General features: G+C 40.0%; 1 protein-coding gene across 3 annotated transcripts in view; it reads right to left on the reverse strand.

Moving 5' to 3' along the window:
* Positions 1-19,072, reverse strand: part of DVL1 (dishevelled segment polarity protein 1) — a 105,723-nt gene that overhangs the window by 12,324 nt on the left and 74,327 nt on the right. For 2 of the 3 annotated variants that reach the window (XM_033007578.2, XM_042794490.1), the window contains exons 5-11: positions 15,150-15,288; positions 8,754-8,847; positions 7,696-7,765; positions 6,778-6,917; positions 6,376-6,452; positions 5,833-5,900; positions 4,169-4,318 (exon numbers count right to left, since the gene is read on the reverse strand). In XM_033007578.2, the coding sequence (XP_032863469.2) occupies positions 4,169-4,318; positions 5,833-5,900; positions 6,376-6,452; positions 6,778-6,917; positions 7,696-7,765; positions 8,754-8,847; positions 15,150-15,288 (738 nt within the window). The remainder of the gene's footprint in view (positions 1-4,168; positions 4,319-5,832; positions 5,901-6,375; positions 6,453-6,777; positions 6,918-7,695; positions 7,766-8,753; positions 8,848-15,149; positions 15,289-19,072) is intronic. The other variant, XM_042794488.1, reaches the window with a different exon arrangement.

Consider the following 19,072-nt stretch of genomic DNA (forward strand, 5'->3'; position numbering starts at 1 on the left):
AGCATTACTTTGCCCTGCATCTTTCTCGATGAACACTTTAAAAAAATGCTACTCCCACATGCCTCAGCAGTCACTGCTCCATTCCTATTTCACACGCTCTTATGGGCAGAGGTGGCTCATCAGAGGCTTCGTACTTTCCTGATCAATTTTTATAATACAACCAGAACAAGAGGGCTGAGATTCACCCTGCTGAACTGAGGTGCCTACTGTAGGAATCTAGTTCCTTTAGAAACGACTTCTCTACCATACACAGAGGCAAAGTGGCATCTAATATTGAAAGCCCAGTGGGATGAATCTGGGTCCAAGAGTCCACCAGCCTTCTTGTGATCTGTGCAGAACACAATCATCCTGTCTACACATAAGATGACTATGTTCTTTGTATACGGCACCCAGTCCCCCCTTCCTGCTCCCATCTTCTCAGCCCTAGAAAATTCACATCGAGCACATGTCCTGCATTTGTAGTTCAGACCCTTCTCCAGCAGAAATTCAGAAACCCTCCTCCCCTCCCTTCTCCCAGCTCCCCGCATCACCCACCTTTCAAAAGCACAAGGGAACCAATTTTGTCCTTTTCCAGGAACCCAAAATGTTGATAAAAGGTGTAACAAGCATGAAACAATGAAAACTGAAAATGCTTCTTTCAATACATGCACTGCTAATATGCATGAAAATATCTCAGATCATCTATGCATGCGGTTTTCAATACTTACAAAGTTCAAATAAACACTAAAATTTTGCTTTTGCTTTAAGTTAGTTTGGTTAGTGGCAAAAAGCAACATGTTTGTTTGGGGGAAAAAAAAACAACAAACCAATATTCAAGTAAAGTATGTGGGGAACAATAAATTGTATTTTCTTGGAGACCTGTGATTTGCATATAAAGAACAACACTGGCCAAAAGATCATCAATATTTTCTAAGTTTGCTAGTTGCTGTACAAATATGAAAAATTCTAAGATGCATCTAAAATGCACCCATTTTGGTCTGAACTCTATCAACTGTGGGCCTGACTACCTGCACAGGTAGGTGCAAATCTGAGGAACAGCACAGGCAGTAATTCCTTTCTGGGGAACCAGATCTACTGCAAAGCGCTTTCTCAGGGCTTTGGTTATTGGCTTTGAGTGGCATTTTTTTTTTCCCATTAGCAGATCCTGGTAATAAAAGAGGTGTATGCTCCAGGAAAATGAAGTCCTACCACATGTGATACCACCACTGGCTTAGTATTCTTATTTGAATAAGGAAGTACACATCTGCCCAAACAAAAAGGCCCCAGGAAATTACACAGTACCTCAGGCTGAATATTATTAAGCAGAAATAGTTTGAAGTCTCAATTCAAAATCCTCTGAAGTCCATGCAAGAGAAAAAGAGAACTTTCCAACAATTTCAGTGGACTGCATTTTGAAACAGTCAGGCTTCCAAGAAATATTGAAACAATTGAAGTTAATCTCATGGAATGGGACAGAACTGCTTTGCAGAAAGGGGTCCTGTAGTGGCAGAAGAGGGGCTGGAAAAATCTACCTTTAGCAGAGTAAACAAGGAGCAGAGTTCGCATTGACTGGGACAGTGAGTCCAACACTCACAAACCACTGTGAGAGAATATTCTCCTGCATCAGCCAGAACACTGCTGGAGAACAAGATAATTTTTAAAGCAATAATTATTATGAAACACCTCAGTCTGCCTTGGTTTGCATAGTCCTGCTTTTGAAGAAATGCACCTGAGAAAACACAGAGCTAACGGAGCTAACACAGAGTAATTCCTACTGTGTGGTGGTGATTTGTATGGCCCCAAAATTTCAGCTACTTCCATCACTAGCACTGATGTGATGGTGGCTGTGCAAATGCTTCAGATATTAGAACTTCACTTTTGACCCAGAGGCTAGAGAGCGAAGGAGTGCTAGCCAGAAAGAAAGCAGTTATTCAGTCCATTTACATTATCCTGGCCTTGTTATACAGAGTAAAACAGCAGACATTCACAATACTTAAAGCAAGGAACCATGAAACAGACTTGTCTAAGAGGACTCCGTTAATTCACTGCTTCCACTCTAATGGCCAGATACTGTAGAACAGATAGTATATTTGCTTCAAACACCAGTGACTCTTGCCTCATAGGAAAGTCAGAAAGCCCCATTTTGCATGAAGCTCTTCGTTCTTTGAGATGTCAGCGCACAGTTTCTCCTTGCCTCTCCCTCTCCTCCTCTGTTCCTCCCCAATTTTGTCTTTCCTGACAAAAAGGTTCACACAACACAACAGGCACTCTCTGTACCTAGGGCCCTGAGGTGCTGCCTGCTGTTTGGGGAGGGGGGTGTAACAGGACTGAAGTGAAGGAAGGAGTGTTAAGCAGAAGGTCACAACAAAGTTCAGGGGTACTCTGTGTTTTCTTGCATTCAGGAAAGGAAACACTGTAAGTCACTGGCATAGAAATGAGAAGCTGTCTCCAGAAATGTGGTTCTGCTCCCAAATAACCTTTATTTTGAAAGTATGACTGAGAGGGCGTCTATGTTCCACACTTCCCAATCACATCACTAGATATCAAGGCACACGATACATGAATAGTTCAAGAGGAATGCAGAGTAACAGACTCTTGTTTGACAGCAATCAGCAGATACATTTGATTTCAGCAATCTTTAGTACCTGTAAGGCTGAAAACACATCTCAAGATAAAGCAGTCATCAGGTAAGTGGTTCACTTGCTTTCTACTGTGGATGTATTTCCCCTTCAGTGGTGCTGCCTACTATCTAAAGAGGCACTGAGCAACTACACCTACAGAAAGGATAACTGCCCTTTCAATTCAAGGGGAGGTGTAATTCTAGAACCATGTGCTTATAAAATCTGAGAGATGGTAGGAGAAAGAGGCAGACACCTATGTAGTCTGATAGGACTTAAGTGGCCTCTGCAAACGCAACTTTCATGCGTCAGCCATGCATTTGCCCAGGGAAGATTCTGTCACTAATCACCAACACCATGTTGATCTTTAAAATTCTCAACATGTTGTTTCTCTTGTTCGTTTTGTTTTGTTGTTTTTTTCCTAAATTAAATCCTCCCTTTCTCGCTGGAAAAAATCTTAACAAAAATGAAAAAAGTTATTCAGTCCTAAATTTAGACTCCAGATCTGGCAGACACTTAAGCATCCCTTGTTAAATATGCAAGTGTTTATCTGGCTTTCAATGAATGCATACTGAGGTAGCATTGTTCCACAAATAAGATAATCTCCTCAGAACTTTAAAGCCACTTCAAGATTTCTATGTTTATATAAACAAATATAATAAATCTTGCTACAGATGAACAAATCTGATAGAAAGGTTGCATCTCTAGAGAAATTCTTCCATATTAATATTACAGGAAACAAAAACAAACTAGAGGTGTAAAGTACCTCAAAACTTTCATGTCAAGTAAATAGAAGTGTTTTAATTATGAACAGTTTCCTGAACTAGGACTTCAGTGGACAGTGTTCTCAGAGACACATGCTCCTCATTTATTTGTCTTGCCTTGCTGCCTTGTATTTCAACCCAAATGCTAGCTTTTATCCCATGCTTACATCAGAAAGCACAGGAAGAGTAAAAGAAAGGAAGAGTTTATATTCTTTAAACAAAAATTTCCAAGATAACTTGTTGGTTACATGAATATGGCTAGTTTAGAGACTGCGACAAATAGACAAACCAGGAAAGAAGGCTGAACTCTAACCATAATTTCACGTGGGACATTATGTTTGTTTTTTGCCTTGTTCAATAAATTCTAAAAGTATAAAAAAGTATAAAAGAAAGCTATGCAAATATCAGTGGAAGACTTCCTAAGTGATATACTAACATTATTATCCAGTGACATCTATCTGAAGTAAATTATTTAAATTTATTAAGAAGAAGTCAAATGCAAAGAGGAAGCTCTCACATTCACCTGAGGGGATAAAGTTGGAGGCCTGCCTTGTAACTTTAAAAGGGACCAGGAGCCACCTCTTCCTGAATGAGAACCCTGATAAAACACCACTGAGTTAACTTCTGACCTTAGGAAAAAGGTTTTATGCTCCCCATAAGAATTACAAATTTAAGAAAGCATTCGAGAGTTCGGTGGCGGCTGTCGTTTTCATCGTGCTTGTGGCTGGGGTCGGTTTTGCGCACAGCTCTGCACTGCTGGCCCCGAGCAGAAGACGCCTGCCCTGTGCTGGCCGCAGTGTGACTTACTTTCCGAATCGGGAATTGAGCTTGTTAGTGAGGAGCTGGTAGATGTGGTGATGCTCATGGAGGGGCTCATACCGTAACGGGGGTACGCTCCCGTCATGGCTGTGGTATGAGAGATCCACGCTGCAGGGTCAATTGGCCTCACTGGTTCAGCTGCAAAACAACCAGAAGGGGAGAAAAAGACAACTGGAATCAGATTTGCAGTAAACTCTAAGACCTAGAGTAAGGAGGAACTTTCTGGGGTGCACAAGTCCTGGCCATTCTGATAGTACAACTGAGATAGCCCCACCACAAGGGAACGAAAAGCACCTTGTCAGCAGTAGCTGGTTTCCTCCAGCAATTGCTGCACCAGCTTAACGGGAGAAGACCATGACACTCCTTTTCCTGTAACTGCAGTAGGAGTAAAATATATTCCCTTGTGGTAAGAAGCTACCAGTCCAGTCTGGAATCCAAAATAACCACTCAGACAGCAGGTGAGTCTTCTGCTGACGTGAATTAGAACAGTAACTCGAGCTCTGTATTTGCAGAGATCAGGCATCATGGAATTCCCCTCTCAGTGTTTTCAGCAACCATAATGAAATTTTTAGGACTGGAATAGTCTTGCTAAATAAATAGACAAGACATATAAAGACCATGTGAAGAGACTGGTGTCAGAGAAGAGTGAAAATTACACTCAGGCCTTAAGAAAAGCCTCAGAGCAAGTAATTTTTAAAGCTGGGAATGTTACTCAATTTTCCCCATAATCTGGATTTCTTCTTTTCTTCTGAATTATAGTGGCTGTTGTTCCATTGCCATAGAACCAGAAATTATGTAAGAGAGCTCTGCCTATGTTAGATATTTCCACTAAGTAACCCACACATTACTGGAACCAGTTTAGCCTAGGACAGATACACCACAGATATACTGCTGTTTGCCTTGGATAATAACACATGCACCTTCACTGAACAAAGGGCAAACTGATACACAAGCTCTCCCTGTAGAAAATCTGAAGTATGTGATTTTTGATTATGTTGATTTTCCTAAGGACTTCACTGAGTGAGCTCCCACAGTCTGCACGAGTCCATTGCATTCGTTCCAATGGACAGTGCTATCCTCGTCTTGGAAGGACTGGGGACAAGCTGGTTTCAGTATCTAAACTGGGCACTTGCCAGTAGGAGGCAGCTGTGTCTGTCACATGAGCACAGATCTTTTATCGCTACTGAAAGGTTTACTAAGCCAGAAGTTTTGAAACGAGATTGTTTTCAAGAGGCTTTATGTACAGCAAACAATATTGTTTGTCTCAAAATTTTTAAAATATGCAGTTTAAATTCTAAGTGTATATGTGACAAAATGAGGTTTTTTACCACTAAAATATAGTTATTCTCCAAACTTTCCATCAATTAGAAGTTTAAGATCACAAGGATATACCCATCAAAAGGTTAAGAGCTTGGTTCAAAGCCATGTGAACTAAAAGGAAAACTCCCATGAATTCAGTAGGCATTGGAGTCTCAGAAAGAGTATCTTAAAACCCTGCTCCCCAAAACAAAAAGCAAACAAACAATATAACCAAACTTAAAAGTACTGAACTCATAGGGGACAGAAATCTATTAGACGCCAAAACAGCTGAAAATATTCCAGACCTTGAGGGCTCCACAGAAACCCAGCAAAGAGCACAAATATGTACTCACCCCTGGGGATGGTGAAATAACTCCTGGGAGTAGGGTCCCAGCATTTGGCTACTGTTAGGCTGATAGGTCTAGGAAAAAAGAAAACAAGTAAGGGTTACTCTTAACTTTCCCTACAGAAGTTGTAACTGCAACAATGAACGCTGAAACAAATTTATTCCTATCCAACAGTTGCAAAGTACATTCTGAGAATGCTTTTGAGATGCTTATCAAAGTGTTCTCAGTATGAACCAGTATCAGGATGTTTCTGGTTTTGCATAGATCATGGTGAAATCTGTTGAATGATCAGCTCTTGAGATATTAAAATTCTCATCATCTAAACAAATAGTGCTACTGAAACCAGGCAACTCCTAGTTTGTGCTGGTTTTGGCTGGCACAGTGGAACCAGTCTCACCTATTCATCATTTACACCTAGAAGTTCACAGTTGAGATCAGCAGTCACACTGGTTGCTTATTGAGATCAAAATGGTGATTTCTCTGAGGTTCGCCCAATACCAGTTACTGCATGTGCAGGATAAGTAGCAAGAGATTTTGTAATATGCTCACCCTGGTTTGGAGACTATTTCCCGTAAAACTCGTACTGCATCATCATTGCTCATGTTCTCAAAATTGACATCATTCACCTGAAACATTGCAAAAAGCAGAGGTCAGGCTTTGCAACAGAAAAGTTAAAGACATTTTAATTATTTGTTTCCAAATTTCTTTTGCCTTGTAACTGTTTCCATTCCTTTAAGCAGCTGCAGAAATATTGTTTCTCAGTGCACATCAACTATCCAGCAGAGTTCGCAAAGAATTACAGATTTAAGTGATAATAGTCTTTGTGACACATTTCTCTGAGCATGAATTAATTCTGTTAACTGATTTCCAAGTCCATGGATCTGGTGGGATGACTGGACTAAGCCACCAATGGTATAAGCCAGCAGCACATATTTTCGGACACAGACCAACCTGCAGAAGCATGTCTCCTGGTTCAATTCGGCCATCTGCTGCCACAGCCCCTCCTTTCATAATAGAGCCAATGTAAATGCCACCATCACCCCGGTCATTGCTCTGTCCTACAATGCTGATTCCCAGGAAGTTATACTTTTCTATACAGATAGAAAGTGGAGGGTGGGGGAGGGAAAAAAAAAGCAAACAAAGTGATTGGAATGATAGTGAAGAGCTAACACCAGACTACTTCAGTCTTGAAAAATCAGTTCTCTCAACACATCAGCTAGGCCATGTTTGACTTACAATTATCTCGGGTTACCCTATTGGCGTCTGTCTGCCTGGCACGTTCAGGGAAAGGCAGCAGGGAAATGCTGCTAAAGACATGATTTTTTCATGTGGGACACTGAAAAGTTACATTAAAAAAATCAGCAAGAGAAATGATATTGAAAAGACATGTCTACACCTAGAAATTAGTCACCCAATCAGCATTAGGCAATGTTTTTTCCACACATCAGAGTGGCAGGAAGAATTTGGTGCTACTGAAAGGTGCTGAACTGGCAGTCCTGCACACTTCTATCTGGCTGAACAATGAAATGCATGAGCAGCTGAAATGCAAACCTCCAGTGCCCTTCTACTCTTGCTCCTAACAATGTCTGACCCCTTACCATTCCTAGAAATAAGAGCACAACTCCATATCCTGGAGTTCCAGCTCCTTTCCTAGGCCTCTTGGGAAGAATACTGATCTGCTTGTGCAAGTGGCTCAGAACTATCCAGTACTCGACTGGGAGCCCAGGCACAGCTGACAGAGCAGCAGCTCTCAGATGCCATTCCCTGTAGCTCAACTGGCATCCTTTCAAATCAAGGAACTTTCTACTGACTCCAAAATACATCTGTATCATTTGAAATTTATCATAAAAACATTGCTCATCCTCTTACCCATGTTGAGTGTGACAGTGATGATATTTAGGGACATAGTAGAATCAGTGATGCTGCTGAACGAAGATGACTGCAAAATACAACAGAAAATTCTCAAGGTTTTAAATGGTTCAGAATAAGACAACAAAAATAACTATTGAGGATTAATTTATCAGGAACTGATTAATAGGTTTCCATCTGGAAGGTATCCAGAGACCATTATGGCCTCCTCAAAATTATTCTTCATTTAGAATCTGTAAGGAAAAAAAATCTGAACACAAGTTGCACTTTCTCCAAAGATCATTTACAAAACACACAGAGCAAGTTCCTGTATTGAGGTTTCTCAACTGAACTTCACATTGAATCATTTCTGCATCCTGACTACATGACTGACAGGAAGACATTTAAATACTAAAGTGCCCTGTGTAGTGTGAATTATTACATCCACAGCTTCTCCTTAAAGAGAGGAGTGAACAACACATGATCATTCAGGAAGTGAGTAGACAGACACCCCCTCCGTCTTCAAAATAAAATACAAATGTGCTTATCAAATATCTTCTAAAACATTACTCCAGTTCTTGTGATAAAATGTATGCATACTTATTCTTTAATCTGTGGAGACTGATATTTATAGAACAATTCAGTTACTTCAAGAAACATGTCATTTGGACCATCCTCATTCTGCTACCATAGGACTAGCACAGAAAAGGGCAAGAGAAAAGAGTTGTGATTTCCTATAAACGTGGATTTCTCCTTTCAGCAGAATGCAAGGCTCAGCAGTTAGTACATCAGGTGTCTAACACCACAGACAGCCAGCAGCAGAATGGAGGCTCTCCTGCAGAGGCTGGTCTTGAAAGAGACAATAAGAAATGCAATCACTTAACGGTAAAAGGGGAAAGGGAGAGGAGAGAGTCGTGACTCTAGTGCTGAAGAGCTTCAGATGTTAGGGATTGAAGCCAAAGGGAGCCTTTCCAATGAATTCAACAGGGCACGGACCTGTTCTGGATCCCTTCCTAATTCACACGCTACACTCAAAAATCATGGTTCACCTCCTTGCAAAGTTATGATGCCAACCTTACCCTGTCAATCTGCCGCATCCTTTGTTTCCTCCTCCTGCGTTTATGCTTCCGTATGAGCCGGGATGAAGTACTTTGCTCAGTGGAGCTACTCAACCTGAGGGAAATTGAGAGCAAATGTCAACTCTGTAAAGCTGAGCCATTTGCATATCTCTGCACCCTGACACAAAAAGGCTGATTCCTACAGATGCAGGACAATGTAAATTGTACAGACACCATCAGCTAGCTTACAACGTAGTGCTCTGCTTGCTGCCAAAAAGCTGCCCAACCCCAGTGTGTGCTGTATTTTAGCCTCTGCCTAGGAGTGCAGAGAAGATACCAGCTAAACTACAGCATGGATTAAAGAGTATAATTTACTGGCTTGCTTTCTTTTGGGAGCAAGCCTGAATGCAACCCCCATCTCAACAGGAAGGTATCACCCTGATTTAACCACCCAAAGGTCAGAAGTAGCCGTCTTCCACTACTTTATAAGGTGGTTCTGATTCCAGGTCCATCAAAGAAAAAGGCACACTACAAGAACAGCCATACATTAAACAGTGATTTTAATCTCCGCTCTGAGAGAACAACAAACAACCTGGAAAATCTCTTAATGTTCATTTTTGTGAGTCTTGTCACAATGCTGTTATTTTCTTCTGCTGCGATCTACCCTGTTAACAGGAACTTAAAGTTGGGTCTTGAATTCAATGAAATAAAGTAGGAATTAATAACAGCTTCTACCAAATAGTGACAGATAAGTAGTGAATACGATTCATCTTTACATATTATGTTAGTTTTATTTTGCTGTGGGTTTTTTTTCAGGCTCTTCAAACCTGTAGAATCTAAATGTGCCATATAAATCCTTAAGATCTCCCTAATAGTTAAGAAGGTTCATCATTCTCATTTTACAGATAGTGGACTGAGGCACAGAAAGACAAATGGATTTGCCCAAATTAATTTCAGAAGCCTAGAACAAAGCCTAGATTTTCAGAGATACCAGCGTAAAATCGCAGAGACATCTCGCCTCTATTTATTATGTTAAGAATGGCAAGAAAAGACACAGTAATGCTCTATCCTTAACCAAGATTAAAAAAAAAATCCAACCCTATACAACACAAATAATTGAACTGGCACTGTCACAAAGAAAACAGTGCCTGTCTTTTTCCCCAGTCTCCATGACCCTGTCTTCAAAGTTCCAGCCACATGCAGGAATGCTAGAATACCTCAAGCAAAACTTGATACCAGCAACTTCAAAAAGGAATTTGCTGCCATGAGATTACAACCCACCACACTGGGAAACCCATCTTGCATAAAGTAGGTGTGTTACAGTCAAGCATACTAAACTGAGTATTACAGATGATGGAACTGCTCATAGGGTGTGAATCTCTTGACATTCTCTCTGAGTCCACAAAACTATTTCAGGCATGTTAACCTCACACACTCCTTTTTTCCCCTCCCAGCAAAGCAAATTAATTTAAAGACCAAAGAGGTGGTATTTTCAAGAGATCAAAAATTTGATAATTCTTGATCTGGGGAAACAGCCCACAGCACCTGGTTTTCTGAGGCTTTACCTTTTCAACAGGAAAAATAAAGAAGTCTCTCAGATGCAGGGCTCCCAAAATTGGACTTGTTCAACATTCACCACTCTTCTTGAAAGTACTGGCAAAGACTGACACAAAATCCTCCTCTTACATTTTACTACCAATATTCTCCTTCTTCCTATGTCCTCTCCAATTTCATTCTCTTCTCTCCCAGAACATTTCATTAGTAGGATTCAGCTAAAACTTTCCAGCACACAACAGTTTAGGAGAATCTGAAGAAAGGCAAGGCATTTTGCTCACGTCACAGTGCACCTGCCTGCTCTTTGAGAAGGACAGCAAAGAGAAAAAAGGCAAAAGACTGAGGGAGCTTTTCTGCACAAACACAAGTCAAGCAAAAAGATAACTTCAAAGGCTATGAGAGAGATGTGAGTGCCCTTCTTCCAATGGCTAGAGGATGAATTCAGTGCTCCGATCTGCAAACAAACCCTCTGATCACAGGCTCTATTCCCTGCTGCAGACAGAACAAGGGGGTGTGAAAGCCCTGCTCCTTCACACAACGAGGCAAGACTTTCCACTAGTTTTGGAGACAGCTGAGCTAGTCCACAACAGAAATGCCAAAACCTTAAAATTGTATCTGTCCTTTTGGCTACTATAATCATACTTCAAAGTCATTCACAGCATCCAGGCAATTGATTTTCATTGTTTACACTCATATTTCACCTACTGCCATATCATATTTTTTGACTTTATCCCAGTGTGCATCACTTAACAAGTATGCAATACTTCCTGTCACCAATCTTTTTAGAATGGCATCCTCTAATAGCTACTGTGGATAAGAGAATTCATTCAATTCATACACATCATTATTACTACGTTCCTGAAAGGGGTAATGCTTCCATCTAACATTAGCTACTGTAAAAAGAAATTTTAAGTTAGCAATGTTGATATAGCAGAGAAAGAAAATGGAGAGAAAAACTATACTGAAAGCTACACCTGCCTGCAGCAGGAGACCAGAATGGGAATTCACCCAGTAACAAAGTTCTTCCTCCACTTTCCAGACAATGGATATTTTATCTGGATAGCAAGGTATGGAAATGAGGGATAGAAACAGTACAGTTTCAGCAGACAGTTCACTGAATTTCTTTGTCTCAAGCAGTCTTGGCAGTAGTCTGGTGCTACTTCATGGCACTTTACATCCCAAGAAGCAAGCAACTTAAAAGTACATTCCAATGCATGTTAGTATACTTCCTCTGTCAGTATTTTTCCTGATCACAGACAGCATATAATATCTGCTGTCAGGGTTGACTGGCTATGCCAATTTCTTCCTCCTGCTCTAGTGTATATCAATATGGTTTTGCTCAGAAAAACAAAGAATTATTATTTCCAGATTTTAGTCTGGTTTTCTAAACTTGGACTGGACAAAAATACCTTTTGCCAGCACTGAGTATAGCTAGAAAATTCCTCTCAGACTCTGAGTCCTTAGAAGGGATAAAGAAAAGCCATAGTTCAGGTTGAGTTCAAGAGGACAGACAATATTTCAGAGAAGTAACTACTTGAGCTAAAACAGCCTCTCATTAGTTGCACAAAATTGATGATCAGTAGGCACTGCAGAAACATTTTTGTGTGCTTAAACATCAGCTTCCATACAGACAAACATCAGAAAATGTTACTTGTTACGCTGGAGAAACCATAAATGGAGAGCTCACTCAACTCAGTTTTTCATCTCTTCTTGGGGGAAGCTGGACAATGACTTAAGTTGCCTTAATAAGCCAATGTGTAAGTAGAAAGCAAGAACGCTTGTTTCGGCAAGACTCCCACACTGTGTGAAAGCATATTTGTGAACAGCCGGTTTCACAGTCTCTGCAATTTCTTGAAAAGGAGTCAAGCCTATACCTATTTTCATGTAGCTAGGGTGCATTTCATAATTTCTTCTTGTAATGTCTTTTAAATCCATAGCATTAATGCATCCTTGCTGAAACATTCATAAACACGGCGTATCTCATATTCTGTGAGTACCTGGATGCTAAATAGCAGCTGAAACCTATTCTATTGAAAAGCAATATTTTGATCTCTGAAGGATCGCCAGAAATGAGTAAAAGTTATTATTATAACTTGATGAGCAAAACAAGATGGTATATTTGAGTTTTGGGGAAAAATAAAGTGCAAAGATGAAAACCAACCTGGAATCATAACTACCGATTTCCTGCACTAGCTATTGGCCAAAACCCTGACTGCACCTCTAACAGAAAGGCTAATAAGTGCCACAGAAGAGATTTTTAAAAATAATAACAATAATAATTTGTCCAACCTACATTCCCTGAAGGAAAAAAAAGGTAACAATTTGTTAAAGAAAGCTTATCCTTATAGTTGGAAAGGGCTAATGTTAATTTTTTAAATGAGAAAGAAATGTAATCGATTTTTCTGCAGTGCATTATTTTAGCTATATTGAACTGAGAATACTAATTGCAAGTTGCTGACAATAATCCTATAGCTACAGATGTCATATCTGCTAGACCTTTATTTGCTTAACAGAAGACAGAAATAAGACTCTTACTGAAAAGTTTATCATGAGCTCCCTACGTCAATCTGTACTCAAAATACCACCTACCAGCTGCAAATAAAACTAATGTTCAATTATATAATACTTTGAAAAGAAAGGAAATAAATTATTGCACTTAAACCACTTGAAGGGTTCTGTACTGTCTTGTCACATCTGTGAACAAATTAATTCACTGAAACAAAGAGTTATTCTCTCTCTCTAAGTAAATGTAACAGAACTTCCCTGGACAGGAAACCAACCAACTCTGCTGCACCGCTACAAGTTACAAATAAAATAAACCAAAGTCAAACACACACTCTTAGAAAAGCATCCTCAACCTTACAACCTCTACACTCCCAAGACCATAACCCATCCTTTACATCTGATTTCTTCTCTCAGTGACCTTTTCCACGTACAATCTCCTTTACAATGCAGGTTCTGACACCAGAGTTCATCCGCTGTTATTAAACACTTACCCCCTTCAACCTCTTTTTCCCCAGGCCGCTGTCTCCAGCAGATCTGGAGCATGCTCGATTTTCTACTTGGCTGTATTTGACTCTAAAGAAAACTTCTCCCTGCCAGCACAATCTCTCATCTGCTTGAGAACATCATCACACAACAGCATACCTTAGAGCATTCCATTTAGTCGTTCTTCCTGACTAGCTGGCCTGGCAGCTACTCTGTGTGCAGAAAGCTTCTGCCCTAGCCTGGAAAGGAAAAGCTCTGCGCAGCAGCTTCGAAGACTCTCTTTCTTCTCAGGTTGGACGCAGGAAGCTTTACTTTATTAATATAGAAAGATTTAGCTGCGTCTAGCATAATGTGCTTCAGTGGCCACCCTGAGTGTGCTAATCCTGCCCTACTGCATATCTTGCTGCCATGGAAATGATTAATTTATTTACAAGAAACAAAATCAGCTGCAGGGTGGTGGTTGTTTCTGTGGGCTTGATTTTTTAGGGAGGGAAAGAGGGTTAGAAGCCCTAAAGGCTTTAAGAAGGCTTACAGTACATTCAGGTTAACTACTGATCTTGCCAACCCTTTATGCACATGAATACCCAGGTGAAGTACAAAGCAGCCAGAAGGCTAATTTTCTGCATCTTCAGGTGTTGGCAATTTCACTGTAACTGCAAAATAAGTTCTTGAAACTTCAGGACCAAATCTTGAATGCTCATTTAGTTACCCTTTCAGCCCTCTGGAAACATACAGCCTTTAAACAGAATTTGAAGAAACTGCTGTTCTTCAGCAGATTTTTAAGCTACAACTAACTGCAAGACCAAACAGATCCACTGAGTTCAGTAAGCTAATAATCTGTAAACATACCAAATGATTAAGTATCTCCATAACCAGTTGCTCTTTGTTGCTTCTATTCTCCCTAGAATTTAAGAATATCACATTGCATCTTATTTACTTTAGCTACAAATCTCTAGGAACAACTGGAGATCTGTAATCTTCTTGTTCTCTGACAATTAATAGAAATCTATAATGGGTTTTCGTAGCTTATTTGGATGAACAACAGCTCTAGAGACAGTGTTCAGAGAATGGTGTCGCTGTAGCCAGGAAAGGAAAAAAAATTAGATTTGATTGATTTTACATCTTTATAATAGGTATTTTGAATCTGAGAAGCGTATTGGCTTATAAACCTTTTACAGAACAAAAATATCTTTAAGATTAACAAGGTTGTCTTGAAATGGAACGCTTTTTTGCAAAACCCAAGGAATAATTCACATTCTCTCTGTCTGAACAAAGAGAAAAAAATAATTAAGAAGTCATAAATATATGGCATCACAGCTTGCCTTTGCAATAGCATTAACCTTGATGAATTCCTGTACTACTCACAGGTCTCAGACTATGCAATTACATAGGAATTCCTTTACAATTCAGCTTTAGTGAAGTACATACTTATTAGGAATCTATGCTGAAGTTATTCTGTTACAATATTAACACCATTACTTTATTAATGATTAGAGAGTTGCACATTGCTTTTATCTTAAAACGTGGCCAATCTTGCTATTAAAAGGAAAGAACAGGAACAGAATCTTCCTCTTAGTTGGAACAGTGGCTATAGGCAGCTTGGATAGTGACCCCAGTAACTTAGCTTGTTTCTCAGAGCAGTGATTATACACAACATGACGTTACTGACAATTTATCAGTGCTCAAATCATATGTAGCAGAAAAAACAAAAGAAAGGAAATTTTAAAAAAAAAATGGGGGGGAAGAAATATAAAGATATAAATCTTCTCATCTTGCCAGTCAGTATTTTTCAGGAAAGCCCAGAAATACAGTCAAGTGGCTGGGAAACAGATGCAAACAGTATTCAACAGCTCCATCACTATGCCAGTGCTCTACCTGCTTGTGTTGTCATCATCATCAGAGTCAATGAAGCTGCTGGATTCCAGCTCACTACTCATCATGGTAGAAGAGCTGTCATAACCAGGAGGGTGCTCACGGTGTCTGTCCAGTTTCGGATGGCCATTGATCCGAGGGACTGTAAAAACAAAATAAATGAAGTATTACTCAACACAGAGGAAAAGCAAGGAAGAAGTGGCACTGTGAGTAGCACAACATTCACTGACAGCTGCAGACAACTCTGCAGGAGGATTCTGATGCCAAAACCAAGCTGTTTGCAGAGCCTGATTTCATTCAACAGCTGGAAAGCCTACTGCCCTGGCTGGCCCGCATGCCTACCCACCTATTTCCCAACTTTTTCATTTGTCTGTGGCTTAGTTCATAGACAAGCCATAAGTGGATCGAGGCAGAAGTAGCAGGCATGAAGAAGTACTATATAATGGTATCAGAACATTGATTAGAATGGCCATGAGAAGTTGATGTCAATAGGAAGGTACATATGAAGATCCTGGAAAAGCAGAAGATAATGCAATTTGAGTTTGGTATGGATAGGCCTAGCAGCACAGAAAACGTTAAACAACATGCCTTGATGAATTCTATTAATAGCTCACCCATAAAACCAGCTTCCCCTCAAACTGCCTAAGCGTTCCTGTCCCCATATCTACACCACCTTGTCTGGGCAGTACAGGTGTATCTAAGTTACATTGTCTTGACCATTCCACATGCATAAGATGCTTCAGAACGATTTCTTACTAATCCCTAGCTGTGCGATTTGTCACCCAAACACCCCTGCAGATAATTCCCTCAGTACGAATGCCATTTACTTGAAGGCAGCAGTGATTCATCATCTTCTAGAGCTATATTGTGGATTTTTCTCTGCAAAGCAAACTCCCCTGCCTGTTTCCTTTCAGGGATCTCTCATTAGAAGACCCACAACCTGTAAGTGCTCTATTTTGCCAAGAACGTTCCTTTCCCTGAAACAAGAAAGGTGCAACCTGATAAGGCACCTGGTCAAGAAATAAATGTAAAAGACTGTTATTTTAAAACACACTCTCCAAACTCACAACTCCCCCCCAGGTCCAAGGGATCTGCTCTTCAATTATAGAACAGAAAACCTTCACAAATGAAGAATGTCTGCAGTAGAAATAATACATGGTGCTGTGCAACTGTACACATTGAAAGTTAATTGACAGTCCTTGTTAACTATTAAAGTAACACAGTTTGAAAAACTAAGAGCCACCCTAAATACCTGGCTGTGAAGTTCACCGTGCCCAGACTTCACTCCTCTGTTTCAAATTGCTCAGCAGCGAAATAAAAAAAACTGATTTGTTTTCTTCCTGCCTGAGGAACGTGGGCCTAATTATTTACATCCATAAGGGGTTTGAAGAGATTCAATAAAAGGTAACATATAAGATCTCATCTCAATTTTAGATATACATATATCTAAACCATTCATTTCTGCAAAGCAAAATAATTGAAGCATATGGCTGTAACAATTCTCCTATGTCATTTCCATATCCCATTTGATCACCCAGCTTCTAGGCACATCTACAGGCATACAAAATGGCTGTGAAAACACTTAAGCTGGCTACCCAAAAAGACCACATCTTCTTTCAAGTCACAGAGCAAAACCAAAGCTCCTTCCCTCTTGCAATAGCACCAAGCTTTGGTTTGAATTGAAGCTTGAACAGTACAAACCTTTCACCACCCTGCTCAGAAGTGATACTTGGTTTTCATCCTGCCATATGCTGGAGGGTAGTTGAGTTTAAATCATTTATTCAAACTTTGAACCCTCTTCTGAAACTAGCAGATACTATTAGTAATGAGTCAGGTACTGATGGCTGTCCTCTAGCAACTGCCTCAAAGTCTAAGGCTGTGTGGTGCTAAAAAAATGAAGCTTATCAGGTTTCAATGTCAGGCTCTGCCTCCAGAGTTCTTTGCTCCTAGCATTTCCTTCCATCTCTCACTTCCCCATGTGCAAAATGGAGACAGAACAGCATTTGCTGGAGTTTTTTAGACTGCACATTCTACAGTACAGAAATCCTCTCCTCCCATAATTAGGTCAACACAACTACCATAACTGCTCCCAGTATTGGGTGGTAACACTAGATCTCAGTGAAAAACTATTCATCAGCTTGTCAACAACTCAAGACTTCAGAATGACAACTCTTCATAGACACAGTGGGAAGAAAGCATTTAAAGGCCTCAACTTTCAGTTCTGTCTTAACAAATGAGTGTTCATCGGTTTCCTCAAACTCTACAGTATAATATAAACTGGGAATTGACTATTAACGTGCTTCTTTCAGTACCACAGATGATTGGGTGAAAATAAAGCACCTTCGGGAATCCCACATCCACACTTGAACAGTCTTCTAGCTCTGCCTTTAAACTAAAATCTAAGGAGCAGCCAATTATGGTTGCATATACCAGACATATACAGATAAAAAGAAACACAGAGGCTAGCCAAATTATACTCCATCTAAGCTGACACTAACAGCTGGTGTTACAGATACAGCTGTTTACGGTTTTGTTACTGAGGAGGTAAAGACTATATTGCACTGTTTCTTCTCATCAGGAACAGGTAACTGACCTTTGAGAGTCAAGGTCAATTATTTCAGTCTACAGAGTCCCTGAATATTCAACCCAGGTACTCATGCAGGCTTTGTTTTTCTTTCATAGTTGCTTTCATCCATAACAAAACAGGAAAAAAAAAAAAAGGGAGAAGGGAAGACATCCACATTCTAAAGCTGAGAAAACATCATTTTTCAGCAAATTAACAGACTTTAGACAGGCAGAGTTGTGTCTTTTAAGACTAAGGAGAACGTCTCAGACTTGAACACTTAAAATTCCTCCTTCTCTTGTGCTACAAATTCAGTTTTTAAGTCTTTAAATAGTGCAGCATAGAGTTCAAAATATTTCACTAGATCTGGAAACCTGGGTGCTAATCACAAGCATTGGACAAATTCAACTCAATCTCTTCAGCCTCAGCTGAAGTATAAAATCAAGTCCAGCCACCTTCTCCATTTATTTTTTGTTTCTACACAGTGAAACATCAGAAACTGTGGAGCAAATTAAAGCCTCTTATTCCAGCAGATTGCATATCCCAAATATGCATTCATTGGAAACAGTACTGGAAAGCTAACAATTGACATTGGCACCACTGTCTAGCAGCCAGATAACTTTCAAGCAAGCAAAGCATTCCATACTCCGATTACATGAACCCCTTGTCTCCCTTCTAAACACACCTAATTTCAGGAGCAATTGTGGGCTTGCAAGAATATTGTCACCAACAAATCAGTATGTTGGACTACCAGAACGCATGCGACACTATCGCCCGTACAAGCTCTGCACAGTTTTCCTGAAGAGGGAATAGCAGCCAGGAAAAGGTGGTGACATACGTACAATGGTTTGTGGCAAAAGGTTCGTGATTTTGAGTTATGATGGTCAAAGACTCTCACTAAATGTAAATCCAACACAGTCCCAAGCAACTTCATGCTGGTTGCTGATTAGTCCATAGTTTTGCTTCCACTGACATTTCCTTTCTGACTTCAATAGGAAGTGACAGCAAATCTTTACTAGCTGGCACACAATTTACAACAAATGTATTTTCCCCTTCTGAGTTTTAAATTTCTGGTTTTCATAGAGGAGTAGTAGAGAAGCTAGAATGGATGGAAGTCAAAATATCAACCATGGGAAAAACTGACATTTCTCCACTTGAAAAATCCCTTCTTTTTTATTACTGTGCTTGTTTTTCCTGCCTTCCTCTGCTATTCATCACTTGCAACTTATAAAAGTAATCACATCAATGTTGGGTGATAATGTTGATTTGATTTGGAGAAGCTGATATTAAACAGAGCCCTGATATTAAAAACAAGCCCCTGTCAGAAGAAGCTTCCCCAGCTCTGACTGGGTGGGTAGTAGAT

The sequence above is a fragment of the Tyto alba genome, unplaced genomic scaffold (assembly GCF_018691265.1).
Source record: "Tyto alba isolate M040663 unplaced genomic scaffold, T.alba_DEE_v4.0 Super-Scaffold_20000042, whole genome shotgun sequence".
In the NCBI taxonomy this organism is placed as follows: Eukaryota; Metazoa; Chordata; class Aves; order Strigiformes; family Tytonidae; genus Tyto; species Tyto alba.